Raw genomic sequence first — 14420 nt, forward strand, 5'->3', positions numbered from 1 at the left:
GCTTTTGTAGCTTCAGAAAGCACATGAGTGTTTGATGTTTTTTAGTTGCTATGTCTGACTCTTTTCAACCCCATGGACTGTAGCCCACTGGGTTCCTCTGTCCATGGGATTTCCCAGGCAAGAATACTGGAGTGGGTTGCCATTTTCTTCTCTAGGAGACCTGCTCGACTCAGGGATCAAATTCACACTCCTGCTTGATAGGCATATTCTTTACCGCTGAATCACCTGGGAAGCCCACATCAGTGTTTTAAAGTCTCCTAATAGAGAAACCTTTGACTGCGTCTAACTCAACAGTTAAGAATCGCCTTTTGACTATGGAGTACTATTCTGGAGTAACATTTATATCCCACTGCAGATTCTACTTTGTGTACACTAGGTGTACATGGTTGTTGTGTCTTACAGTAGCTTACAAGATTCTACTGAACTAGAAATTTTTACTTTTTAAATTAAAAAAAATTTTATTGAACTATAGTTGATATACAATATCATGTAAGTTTAAGGTGTACAGCACAGATTCAGTTATACATGCATATATATGTATATTATTTTTTAGATTTTTTCCCCTTATAAGTTATTACATAATAGCGAGTATAGTTTCCTGTGCTATTTAGTAGGTCCTTGTCAGTTGTTTTAAGTAAAAAAAAAATTATAGTAGTAAATCATGTTCATTGTAAAAATATAGAAAGATCACAAAATGTAAATAAAAGTCATTTAGAATACCACCATGTGCTGAGAACCACCATGAAAATTTTGGTATGGAATTAAGAGATAATTCTGAAATCAGGCAGCTGGGTTTGAATTCCTGTTTTCTACCACTACTTACTATACTAGCTCTTGCCTACCATTTACCTCTTCAGACTTCCATTTGTAAAACTGGGTCAATAATAGTAATTATCTACATCACAGGTGTGAAATTTAAATAAGGAAATATAACTAAAGGCACGTGGTATAGTTTCTGACACAAAGAAGGAGCTCAAACAATGCTTGCTACTAGTAGTGTCATTAGGTTGTGAGAATTGGATGAGCTACATTGTTTTGTAACCTGCCCTTTTAACTTAACCATATAATGTAAACACTTGCCATATGATTAAATTTTCTTCTGCATTATCTAAATTTAAACTTGGTGAGATTATATTATTTTAAATTTAAGATTATGAAAATGAAAGTTCAATTCTCTACAATAAAAAATCATATTGAACCTATAACATAGCTTCCAGTGGACAAATGAGAAGCTGTGTACTTAATTATCATTTATTGAATTTCTTCAATGGGAATGGCAGAATTTGAAAATAAGTCTCTTTTTCTGGATTTCCCTGGTGGTTCAGTGGTTAGGACTCCTCACTTCCAATGCAGGGGGCACAGGTTCAGTCCCTGGTCAGGGAATTAAGATCCCATATGCCAGACAGTGCAGTAAAAAGAAAAAAAAGAGGTTTCCTTTCATCCTCCAACTAAATAATTGATTCAGGTCAATAATTGATTAAAGGATATTAAAACTGTAGATGACTGAGTGCTGGAGAAACTGGGTTATTCTCAGTGACAAAGTAGCACTCCATAGATTATTTTCTAACTGTAAATGAGAAAATATAAAAATAAATGGATAAAATAAATATGACAAGTAGGAATTCATACTGATCTCTCTGACTGCAGTGGTCATGCTAGCCCTCTCCTCTTGTTGATCTGTAACTTCTTTCTCTGATATTGAGAAACCTGGCTCCCATTATCCACAAGATACTGACTTTTTGGTCAACTGAAGCACACACGTAAAATATTGTCTCCTGCTAACCCATAGTCCTGTGAGAAACAAATGTATTAAACAGTATATAGTGTTCGTGTAGCACTTTTTTGATAAATATCTTACATTCTTCTTTTTGAACCAAATCTTTAAAATCTGATGTATGTTTTACACTTAGAGCTCATCTCACTTAGGACTGGCACATTTCAAGTGCTGAATAGCCATGTGTGACTAGCTGCCGCCATCTTAGCTAGATCTAGACCTCCACATTTTCAGGGACTGTCTGTTTTGATCTGTGTTTGTACATGTTCTTTGCCTTTTGCTACTTCTCACTCTTAATACAGAAAATCCCACCAGGTCATTTAATAGACTATAGTATAGTTGTAAAAATTTTGTCTTTTTGCTTTTTATTTATTTTTTTTTTGTCTTTTTGCTTTTTAATTGAACATCTGTGCACTTTGTGTTTCCAGAAAATGATACATGTTTCCATGTGGGTATAAAGTTTGGTGTTTATATAATGATTTTGTTCAGAAGTTACTGAAGGATTGGACCATAATGATTAACATTTGAATGAAGACCTTTTATTTATCTGTTTATATAGCAAATATTTTTGAGGGTCTATTATGTTCCTGGGCTTGTCTGGTGGCTCAGCAGTAAAGAATCCACCTGCAATGCTGGAGACATAAGAATTACACTTATAAGAAAGGGAAGATGTAAATCTAGTGCAGTATTATTAATGTCTCTAGTTGGTGACATGGTGCTTCCCTGGTGGCTCAGTGGTAAAGAATCTGCCAGCCAATGCAGGAGATGTGGGTTTGATCCCTGGGTCAGGAAGATCCCCTGGAGAAGGGCATGGCAACCCACTCCAGTATTCTTGCCTGGGGCATCCCATGGACAGACGAGCCTGGTGGGCTCCACCAGGTCGCAAAGAGTTGGACACAACTGAGCGACTTGGCATGCATGATTATGTGCTTAGCATGGGAATTTTTATAAAGTACCTAGTTTAACTTTATTTTTCATACCTGCCTCTGAAAGCAAGTATTTTAAATCTCCATTTTTTTTTGGCCTCTTGACTTGAAGAATCTTAGTTCCCTGATCAGGGATTGAACCCAGGCCACAGCAGTGAAAGTGCTGAGTCCTAACCACTGGACCACCAGGAAGTCCCTTTAAATCTTCATTTTATAGACTATAAAACTGAGACTCATAAAGTCACTTGCCCAAGGTCACAAATGTAAAGGATTATAAATCTAGATTAAGTTGGCTACAGAATCCAGGCTCCTAAAACAGCCACTTTAATGGTATGAATTTATTTTTATTTTTTATCTATTTATTTTTTGGCTATACCAAGTGGCATGTGGAATCTTGCTTTCCTGACTTCCAGGGAAGTCCCCATGGTGTGTGTTTACAATGGGCAGGAACTATGCCTAGGAATGAAGGGTGGGTACGGGAGGGCATTACAGACAGCCCCAGGGGGAGGGCGGGGCTCTGGGGGGAGGTCAGTGTCTAGAGGCCAGCAGGCCCTGGGGCGTCCAGAAGGCGAGGCCCTGGGGGGGCTGGTGGAGGGGTTGGCTTCCCAGAAACCCCCAGGGTTCAGGTGGGCAGGGGAGGCCAGATCCCACCGTCCAGGCCCAGGCTGGGCAGAACTCCCAGGTGCTAGGAAGGCTTTTTAAGAGAGAGGCCTTGACCTAGTCCTTGAAGGATGCTGAGGATGGTTTGGATAGCATGGGTAGAATGTGCAAGGCATTCTGGGAAAGGTCATAGACTGAGTTAAAAGACCTGGAATTTAGGAATTTGGAGGGGGGCCAGCAGAAGGGCTTTCCAGGTGAGAATGTGCATGTGTATGTGGGGAACAGTGAATAGATTTGTCTGAAAGAAATTTTTTTCATTTGTTTATTCATTCATCAATAGGTAATAAGTGCATTCTAGGTGACAGGTGTTAAGTCCTGGGTATATAAAGGCCAAAAAGATTCAGTATAACACCCCAGACTTTAACAGTTTATGTGTAAACAGTATTCATAGAAAGGTTAGAAAGATAGATTTGAGACACATTTTGAATGGCCTTGAATGCTGGGCTAAGGTATTTTTCTACTCATCATATTTTACTTTAGAAAACTTACTGTTTATACCACCAATTAAAGATTTTTTTGATTTCACTCTAATCACATTAATTTTAGCTATGTATCTGTGTATGTGAGTTATATAAGCTTTAGTTGTGGGCTAGCTTGAGACCCTAGCCACATATATAGATTGTTTTTTGCAAGATGCATTCCTGATTTTCAGGCACCATGGACCAATAACTGAATTTGAGAATCAGAGATTTTTGGTACTGGTTTACTTCAAACTCATACTTGACCTTGAGCAAGTTCATTTTCTTTTCTGGACTTCAGTTTCCCTATAGTAGAGTGAGGGAATGGAGCTGGATCAGTAGTTCTCAACCCTATCAGATTAATATCTTCTTTTAATAACAAATGTTTTATCCTTCTCCCTTTGCTGTTGTAAAACAATTTTAATAGATACTAGATAATTATACTTGTCTTACACGTAGTTTCAAGAGACATCAGTATAGCACCACAACTATAATATAAAGGAGGAATAAAAAAATCAATTTTTAATAAGATATGTTTCAGTCATTGTTAGATGCTTGCACCTTTGTGTATTCGTGCGTGTGTGCATGCTCAGTCATGTCCCACTCTATGGGACCCTATGGACTACATACAGCCTGCCAGGTTCTTTGGTCCATGGAATTTTCCTGGCAAGAATACTGGAGTAGATTGCAATTTCCTCCTCCAGGGAACTGTGTGTATAATCATTGTAAATATGATATACATGAATACAGATGAATATGAGACTATTTTATATTGGTGGCTCAAATATCACACCTTCCTAAAGGATGCCATGATTTTCTGAAATGTTGATTAATTTTAATAAAGTTTCAAGCCAAACAGTACCATTTTCCCTCAATTTACATGGTCGTTGCATTCCTGGGGGAAAAATAAATGTATATTAACTTGCCTGCCAATGCAGAAGATGCTGGAGGCAAGAGTTCAATCCCTTGGTCAGGAAGAGCCCCTAGAGGAGGGTATGGGAGCCAACTCCAGTATTGCCTGGAGATTCACATGGACAGAGAAGCCTGGCAGGTCACAGTCCATAGGGTTGCAAAGAGTTGGACACGACTGAAAAGATTTAGCACACAAAAATACTTTAATTGTAAAATGAAGTTAGAATCTAGCTGCAGATAATCATAAGCAGTTTTTCACTCACATAAATGGTGGATGGGGGCTTTTGGAAGTTGTTCTCAATTCTTTGTGTGGGTCTCCCAGTGCCCTGCAGGACGTCTGGCATTCTGCTGTGCTTCTAATACCAGTAGTATCCTCGCGTCGTTTCATTATGTCCCCTAGAGGGTGCTGTTCTCCCTGTTGAAAACAACTAGACTGAAAGAAGCTCTAGTTGCCTGCCCCTTGATTCTTTGATTCCCTGCAGGTGTTTTTACTGAGTGAAACTCATCATATACTGGGTCCTGAATCAAGAACTCTCATCTGTATTTCTGCCTTTGCTTCTTGTGATTTCATTAGAAAGAGCATTAAAGACCTGCCTACCTCATATGCTTTTATGTCTTATAAAAGATTTTGAAACTCTGGGATGTAAAGATGCAGAATAATTAATTTTAAATGGATTTAAAAAATGGGTTCCACCATTTAGTTATCTTTTTACATTTGTCATTTTGTCTCAAATGTGCCTTAGGATTTTAAAATAATTTCTTCTTTTCTTATGGAGGAGTAGTATGTGTTGTGGACTGTTATTTCCAGCAGATGGCAATGTTTGGTGCAAAAACTACTTGATTTAACAACTGCAGATTTTCTAGGCTCTCTTTGTATTTAAAAGTCAAACTTCATAATGTATATTTGAAAGTATCTCTTTTATTTAAGTTTTATTTTTTCTTCCAGTTTTATTGAGCTATAATTGATAAACAGCATGGTATGAGTTTAGGGGCTTCCCAGGTGGTACAGTGGTAAAGAATTCTTCTGCCAGTGCAGGAGATGCAAGAGATGTGGATTCAATCCCTTTGTCAGGAAAATCCCCTGGAGGAGGGCATGGCAACCCACTCGAGTATTCTTGCCTGGGAATCCCCGTGACAGAGGAGTCTGGTGGGGTACAGTCCATGGGGTCACAAAGAGTCGGACACAATTGAGTGACTGAGCACTGTATGAGTTTAAGGTGGACAGCATTATGGTTTGACTTATGTCATGAAATGATGACCACAATAAATTTAGTGAACATTCATCATCTCATATAGATACAAAATTAAAGAAATAGCAAAGCAATATTTTTTCCTTGTGATGAGAACTCTTGGGATTTACTCTTTTAACAACTTTCATATGTAACATACAGCAGTGTCAATTATATTTATCATGTTGTACATTACATCCCTAGTACTTGTTTACCTCATAACTGGAAATTTGTCCCTTTGACCACCTTCATCTACTTTCCCCTCTCCCCATTTCCACTTCTGGTAACTACAAATATGATCCCCTTTTCTATGGATTTGTTTGTTTGTTGTTTTTGAAGTATAATTAACTTACAATACTATGTTAGTTCTTGTTTGTTACAAAACAGTGATCCGATATTTCTATCCATTTTAAAATGATCACCACGATAAGTCGTTACCATCTGTCACCATACAAAGGTATTACATAATCATTGACTAGATTCCTCACCCTGTACATTTCATACTTGTGACTCATTTATTTTGCAACTGGAAGTTTGGACCTTTTAATTTCCCTCACTTATTTCACTCCTTGTTAAAAGGCTTGATATGAGTTAACTTGCTTAAGTCAATGGACAGTAGTCTGGTAAAGAAATGCATGCAATTCAAATTTTGACAAATTAAATCACACTTTAGTATAATAACAATATTTTAATAATAAAATGGCTAAGACAAATCCTTTCATGCAATGACTATCTATCCCTGGATTTGTCAGTCTGTAAATTCAGATTTTCTAAAAATAACTTATTTAGAAAGAATTTCATACTACAGAAAAATTGCTAAAATAACACAAAGAACTCTTGTAGTCCCTTTAACCAGATACTCCAATGTTTAACATTTTACTTCATTTGCTCCATTGTTCACTCTTCTCTCTGTGTCCATTATCTTTAGTCTTTCTGTGAATCCTTTGAGAGCTAGATGCTGTCTCATCACCTCTAAATCTGCCAGAGTGTCTTTCCCTAAAACAAGCATGCAACAGTGCAAACCAGGAATCAATATTGGCATTACAGCATTACATTACCATCTGATTCATATCCATCCATTCAGATTTCGCCAGCTGACCAACAATGTCACTTTCCCCCTTTCTGGTTCAGTATCCTTTCCAGGATTACATGTTATATTTAGTTTTTTTTTAAAATTTTTTTCCATTTATTTTTATTAGTTGGAGGCTAATTACTTTACAATATTGTAGTGGGTTTTGCCATACATTGACATGAATCATATATTTAGTTTTTGATCTCCAATCTGGGCCAGTTCTTCAGTCTTTCCTTATGTTTCATATTCTTGAAAATTTTGAAGAGTACAGACCTTATATTCTGTAGGATGACCATCAACTTGGGTCTGTCTAATGGTTCTTCATGACCAGGCTCAGGCCATGGATTCTCAACAGGAAGACCGCAAAATGATACTGCACATCAGTAGATACAAAATGTCAACCTGACCTTTCATAGATAAGTTCATCATGAACACTGGGTCATCAGGTGTTAGCTAAAGTCTACTGTTGAATTAAAAGTCATTTCAATTAAAATCCATCATTTCAGTTTTTTAAAAAGCAGTGTACATTGACTTTCTTCATACCCATCCCCCACACTTCACAGAAAACATAGATACCTAATTTTATTAATTTTTCTACCCATTTTAGATTATTTTAAATTATAAAAGTATGATAATACATCTATAGGAGACTTGGAAAATACAGAACAAAGTTACTTATAGTTCCACTATATATTACAGTTATTTTTAAGTAGATAAATTAAGATTTTTAGTTGGAGCTTCAATATCAAACTCTCAAACATTAATAGGACGAATAGACAGAAAAGTAGAAGGATATAGTAGACCTGAAAAGTACTATGAACCAATTTAATATAATTAAGATTTATACAATTTTCCCAAAACAGCAGGATACAAATTCTATTCAAGTTCCCATAGACTATAAATCAGTAGACACTAGAACATATCCATGGACATAAAACAAGGTGCAAAGATTTCATGGTCTAAAAGTATTGAAATCATACAGAGTCTGTTTTCTTATCACTGGAATTATTTTAGAAATCATTATCAAAAGATATTTGAAAATAACCCACATAATTTCAAGCGCAATGTGACATTTACCAGGAGAGATCTTTGACTTAGTCATTGAAAGCCTCAATGAAGTTAAAAGATTGAAGAAACACAGTGGGTGATTGCAGAGAAGAAAGCATTTAAATGAGAAACTAATATAAAAATGAGAAATTAATATTAAAGATACTTTAAAAAACCCATGTTTTTTGAAATTAAATGTCCAGTTTTTAAATGATGGGTGCAGATACCAAATTTTAAATAATAAGTCATTTCAAACATAATTTGGTCAATTTGTTACCTGTGTTTTCCTTTTGCTAAGAGCATGCCATTAATTTAAGGGGTAATAATAACACATTAATGGTTTAAATGTTTATCAGGGATTATCTTTTAAGATATTCATTTATTGGGGCTATTTTATAAGAAAGCTATTGAAAGGTTAGGTTTGATCATGTATCGGCAGAAACAACTGGTGATTATATTTTCTTAGGTTTTAATAAATATCGAGAACCACAATATTAAAAAACTTTTTATCAGTTTGTTGCTGAAACATTTCAAAATACTTAAAGTACAAAAGTAAAATATTAGAATATTCTGTAAGAAATAATGACAGAAATTGAATACTGTTTTCTAAGTAAACAAAATACTGTAATAATAAACCTATTTGCAGGAGGTGGATTTGGTGTGTTGTAGTGAAGCAAGTTGTCTTATAGTTCAAAATTTTAGTTCAATTTAAATAATAATATTGATAATACTTATATGTGGTAAAGGCTTCAAACCATATAGAAAATGTATAAGTAAAATTCTGCCTGCCTTTACTACCCTTCCCCTACTTTCTAGTCTCTTCCTCCAAAAGTATAACCATTGTTTTTTCTTCCAGAAAAATGTTTGCATCTACAAAATATGTATATTTTTTTGGAGGGGGAATAGAGTCTTGCTGTACATACATGTCTTACTATGTACTTTTCACCTTTATTTTTTCATTTAATGCTATTTCATAGACATGTCATCACCTAGAGATGCACATCATTCTTTTTAATGGTTACATAGTATTTCTTAGCATGGATTACCATAGTTTGTTTATTCCTATTCTGATGGGAATTTTTGGTGGTTGTTTTTCGGTTTTTAAATTTAAAAACGAACCACAGTGACTCTCATTATATATGCCTGTGAAGTTTCAATTAAGATGAAAATGTGGTCTGGACAAAAAGAAATGAAGTATGGGGTGGATTTAGGATGACAGAAAAATAGCAAAAAGGTGCTATTATTTCTGACGAACAGTAAACTACATTTTTTTTCCTAGTCCCTTTCTGAAATGAGATAGTGAAGTGAAGTTGCTCAGTCTTGTCCGACTCTTTGCAACCCCATGGACTGTAGCTTACCAGGCTTCTCTGTCCATGGGATTTTCCAGGCAAGAGTAGTAGAGTGTGTTGCCATTTCCTTCTCCAGGGGATCTTCCCAACCTAGGGATCGCACCCAGGTCTCCCGCATTGCGGGCATCTGAGCCACCAGGGAAGCCTGAAATGAGACAGGATATCAGTAAATAAAAGTAAGATGAAAATGTCAGGCTAGATTGCATGATTCCATGAAGTTAGCAGTAAAGAAATGGAGAATGTACAGGCAGAATAACTTTCTGTTTTAGGATTAAACCTTTAATAAAAGGTCAGTTAAAGTTTGGTCATGTGATTTTTGTATTTTTGTTTTTAGGAAAACAAACAGATCAGGTGGAGTTCTAGGTGGGATTATATTTTGGAGTCCATGTCTCATACCAGCATTCAGTGGTTTAGGTAAGCACTTATTGAATTAAAGAGTAAGTAGCTTCATGGTGGGAAAAGTATATACACACATATGTGTACATATGTGTATTTTAAAACTTATTTTGTTACCAGAGATGATCTTTTGTTCCTTCCAGTTTTATTGAGATATAATTGACATATAATAGTATAAGTTTAAAGTGTGCAGCATAATCTGACTTGCATTGATGGCCACACTAAGTTTAGTGAACATCAGTGATCTCCTATAGATACAAAATGAAAGAAATGTAAAAAATTTCCCCTCAGTGATGAAAACTCTTAGGATTTCCAGTCTTAACAACTTTCAGTATAATGTACGTTAGTGTTAATTATATTTATCATATTGTATATTATATCTCTAGTACTTATTTATCTTACAACTGCAAGTTTGTTGTACCTTTTAATTACTTCACCCAATTCCCTTTCCCCCAACCCCCTATCAGAGATGATCTTGAGTGACAGTTTTTCTTCTCTCTGGCTAATTTCCCCTCTTCTTCTCCTCCCCCACCTCTCTACATACACAAAGAGAAACAAGAAGGAAAATCTGTTTTAAATATACTAATGTTTATGATCAAGGGAAAGAGAAGGCTGAGATGTCCAAGAGATAGCATGTCTGCGTGTAAAGAGTAATACATGCTGGGAAGTATGCAGGATAGGACTGTGATAGTGGACCCTGTGCAGAAGATGGAAGGAAAACAAGACAGATTCTTTCATTTGTGGGGTCAGAAAGTCTGAGCAAAGTAGAGTGGAGGAAAAGCAGTAGCCAGCTGGGGTGGAGGAAGGTAAAGATGTCATGCAAGACTGGGAAGAGAGCAGAGAAAGATGAAAAGATTACAGATGAGAAACCAAAGCACTCCAAGTGGTCACTTAATCAAGGCAGGTCATTTAGATGAGACAGTTGTGTGGAGATAATGTCTGTGAGTGAAGGTCGATTTATTTTCCAGGTGTTCTTTTTCATCCCTATTAGGATGCCAAGCACTAGGGGAGGTGCTCAGACCTGGCAGTGAATAAGGCACACAGGCTTCTGCTCGAAGGAAGCTTACATTCTAGTGGATTCACAGTGAAGGGACTTGATTCCTCAGGAATTTTCAACAGGATCAAACCACAGAGTTAGAAGTCCTTCATGACTATGGAAGGAATAGTTTCAACATGAAACTGAAGGATGGATCAACTGAGAATGTGATGATTGAGTCTGTCATAAAGTGCTGACAGCGAGCATAGGATCTTCAGTTAGTAACTTAGGAGACTGATCAGAGAAGCTGATGAGAAATAGAAGAAACTGGTACATATAGTACTTTTCCCCCTTCGTCTCTTATAATAAAGCAATTTTGGATGGAAGAAGACTATAAAGGTAAAGGTGAAAGTAAGGAAGGATATAATTCTATGAGTATGGTCTTCTGAGGTGATGATTTTCCTTATACTGCTATTGCCTTTGTTTTTTAAAAAATATTTTATTTTGGGTTGGGGGACACATGTACACCCATGGCGGATTCATGTCAATGTATGGCAGAAACCACCACAATATTGTAAAGTAATTAGCCTCCAAGTAAAATAAATAAATTAATTAAAGAAATATTTTATTGGTGTATAGTTGCTTTACAATATTGAGGTAATTTCTGCTGTACAGCAGAATGAATCAGCTATGTGTTTACATATATCTCCTCTTTTTTGGATTTCCTTCCTGTTTAGGTCACCACAGAAAACTGAATAGGGTTCCCTGAGCTAAGAGTAGGTTCTCATTAGTTATCACCTTTATTTTTTAAAATTTCATTTTATTGAAGTATAGTTGATTTACAATGCTATTGCCTTTAAAGTGAGAATAGCTCCCATTCTCCTCCTCCTCCTATTTCTATCCTCACTCTTCCTTCTCCTCTACCTCCTTCTCTTCTTCATTATAATTATCATATCTTAATTTTTCTAGAAAATCTTCTGTTGGGGCAATAGTCCACGTCCCATTTTGTCACACCCCCAAGGAGTCTCTTCAAATAAAATTTATTTAAATGGTTTCTTTAAAGGGGTCGTGAAAGGAAAGGGCATCCAGATCAATGGTGGGGCTAATCTCTAGTATTAATATTTATGATGTAACAATAAATGTACTTTAGTTTCTGTCTCGAGCTAATTTACTTATGACATTTAACAGACATTTTAGACATCCTAGCGGCATTTTTCTACAACAGTGCTGGTCTTTTCAGAGATTCTGGTGAAACTTTTTAAAATGTGTCTGGATTTGGCTGGGTGGTGGGATGACAGATGGTCTTGGTTTTCATTTGGACATAATTTTTAAGATTCAGTTTTGGAACCAGTAAGAGCTGGTAGGTAAGTGGTCCATGGGATCTTTACCCTGACTTGATAAAGACTTGATTAAGTTAAAAGCCTTGATCCATCTAAGGATCCACCTAAGGACTGACTGACTAAAGTCATCAATTTAACCTTGACTCCTGAACTTCCATTCTCAGTTTCATGTTCTGGAACTAAGTTTGTGTTCCTGATCTTTTTCATTTCCCCTTGTTTATTTTTGGGGATGTACTCTTAAAAAGTTGTAAAATAACCTTAAGAATAGTGTTGCTTCTATTGCTTAATTGGTAGTGAACTTTTGTGATAGAACTTTAGGTTTATTTAATATATTGATGTATTATCCAAATGTATTAGCCTTAGATCCAAATTTAACTTTAGAAAACTGTTCGACATGATAATTTGAATGTCTTTCTTTTACATGTGCAAACATTTTCTTTTTTACTGTTCAAATAAGAAACTTGAGATTTAACTTCTATTTTTCCTTCTTTCCATTTTCTAGTATCTTGAATTCATTTGTTGTTGTTCTATTCTTAACTGGAATGGTGGCTATGATCATATTAAGGACTCTCCACAAAGATATTATCAGATATAATCAGGTTTGTTTTCCTGTAAATAAAAATGCACATATTTGATTCAGCCAATATTTGAATGCCTGCTTTGCCCAGTTCTCAAGGTTATGTTTCTACTTAGAGTATAACACCTTGAATACAACACATTTTAATGTCTAGTAATTTTGCATATTGTGCTGAATCCAAGTATAGAGTATTGTGTAGATTCTTAAAAAGTATAGGTAAGTTTATTAGAGAGTTATTTGCTATCAGCTCTTTGGTTATATACCTTTCCATGTCCTGAGCTTTCAAAATATCATTATTTAAGATTTTCATTAATTTGGAACATGAGAATATGTAAAAAACATTGCAAAATACTACAGTTTAGAGCAAATTTAGTTTTATCTAATTTATACTCTTTTGACTCTTATGATCATTTATGTATTGATGAACTTTTAATTTCTATAGAATTAGTTGAATTTTTTTTTGTAAGTTAAATCATGTTGCTTTCTCCATGAAAATCAAGCCAGTTGTGTGCTTTACATAATTAATACACTCCCTTCAGTGCAAAACTTAGAGAATGGCTCATTTGTATGGCAGGATCACATACCTGCCAGAGACCTACTTTATCCAAAATGAGCCATTAGTCTGTCTTTAGAGGAAAATTAGTTTTCCCCTAACTTTCAGAGCTCTTGTAAACTTTCTGTCATAATAACTCCTGTGTTTATTAAAGACTTTCTCTTATGCAGGAAGATATCCAGAAGGATTATGGTTGGAAGCTTGTTCATGGGGATGTATTCAGACCTCCAAGGCATGGAATGTTGCTATCAATTTTACTGGGTCAAGGAACACAAGTTTTGATTATGACATTTATTACTTTATGTGAGTAGGCTCAGATCAATATGTGTCATCCTCAACATTCTGACATAGGTTAAACTTCGATTCATGTGTACAAAAGAACTTTGAAAATTCTACCCTAAAGTTTAAGGAAATGTGTATTTTATAGTATATTTTAATGAGTATATGTAGTGTATTTAAAATAAAATTTGTATTTTATTTTAAGGATATGAGTCTGAATATGTTCCTATATCAAGGACCTTTCACAGTTTCTTCAGTTCTGAATAATATATTGTAATGTCCAATATACATGTTCCTTGCTTTGTGTGTGGGTAGATCATATTTTAGGTGGGCTCAGGGAATTATAATTCAGAGATTAGGATTTTGAAACGCTAAGGCAAGCCTAAGCACTGATCTTTAAATGTATAAATGAAGTGGTATCGTCAGTAGGCTTACAATGGCTGATGAACTCTCTCTGCCTTCATTATCAACCAAGAATAGAGTTTGTCAGTTTTTCATAATCAGAGTGGGGATTTTCACAAACAAAGCTTCTGTAAATAAATGGCTTATTAGGTGTTTCAGAAGTCAATGATAATTTCTAAATTTAGCTCTTAAGGTTATGTTTTCCTGAAATCAAGTCTCACTGTGATGGTTTTCCCCCCTCACCTTGAATAAAAGGAAACAGAAGGAAATTTTTGTGGGGAAAATGATTTGCTCTTTAGGGAGTGACTACTGGAATAGGGAAAGGGAAGATCTTCTCTTTGATTTTGATTTAAAATAATATAATGATTTAAACAAGGTGATTAAAGACTAAATTGAAAACACATAGTTTGCCTTGTATGGGATCAGACTTTTCATTAAGAACAGATTGTCAAAAAATTAGCTAAGTAACA

General features: G+C 35.5%; 1 protein-coding gene and 1 non-coding gene across 2 annotated transcripts in view; one reads left to right on the forward strand and one right to left on the reverse strand.

The window, feature by feature from the left end:
* LOC133052044 (transmembrane 9 superfamily member 2-like) overlaps positions 1-14420 on the forward strand; it is an 83250-nt gene that overhangs the window by 27815 nt on the left and 41015 nt on the right. Inside the window, exons 8-10 of the mRNA XM_061136786.1 lie at positions 9762-9841; positions 12642-12738; positions 13440-13572. Of these exons, the coding sequence (XP_060992769.1) occupies positions 9762-9841; positions 12642-12738; positions 13440-13572 (310 nt within the window). The remainder of the gene's footprint in view (positions 1-9761; positions 9842-12641; positions 12739-13439; positions 13573-14420) is intronic.
* TRNAE-UUC (transfer RNA glutamic acid (anticodon UUC)) lies at positions 2821-2892 on the reverse strand. Its single transcript has one exon. It is a non-coding gene; the product is annotated as a tRNA-Glu (tRNA).

The sequence above is a fragment of the Dama dama genome, chromosome X, assembly GCF_033118175.1.
Source record: "Dama dama isolate Ldn47 chromosome X, ASM3311817v1, whole genome shotgun sequence".
Classification (NCBI taxonomy): Eukaryota; Metazoa; Chordata; class Mammalia; order Artiodactyla; family Cervidae; genus Dama; species Dama dama.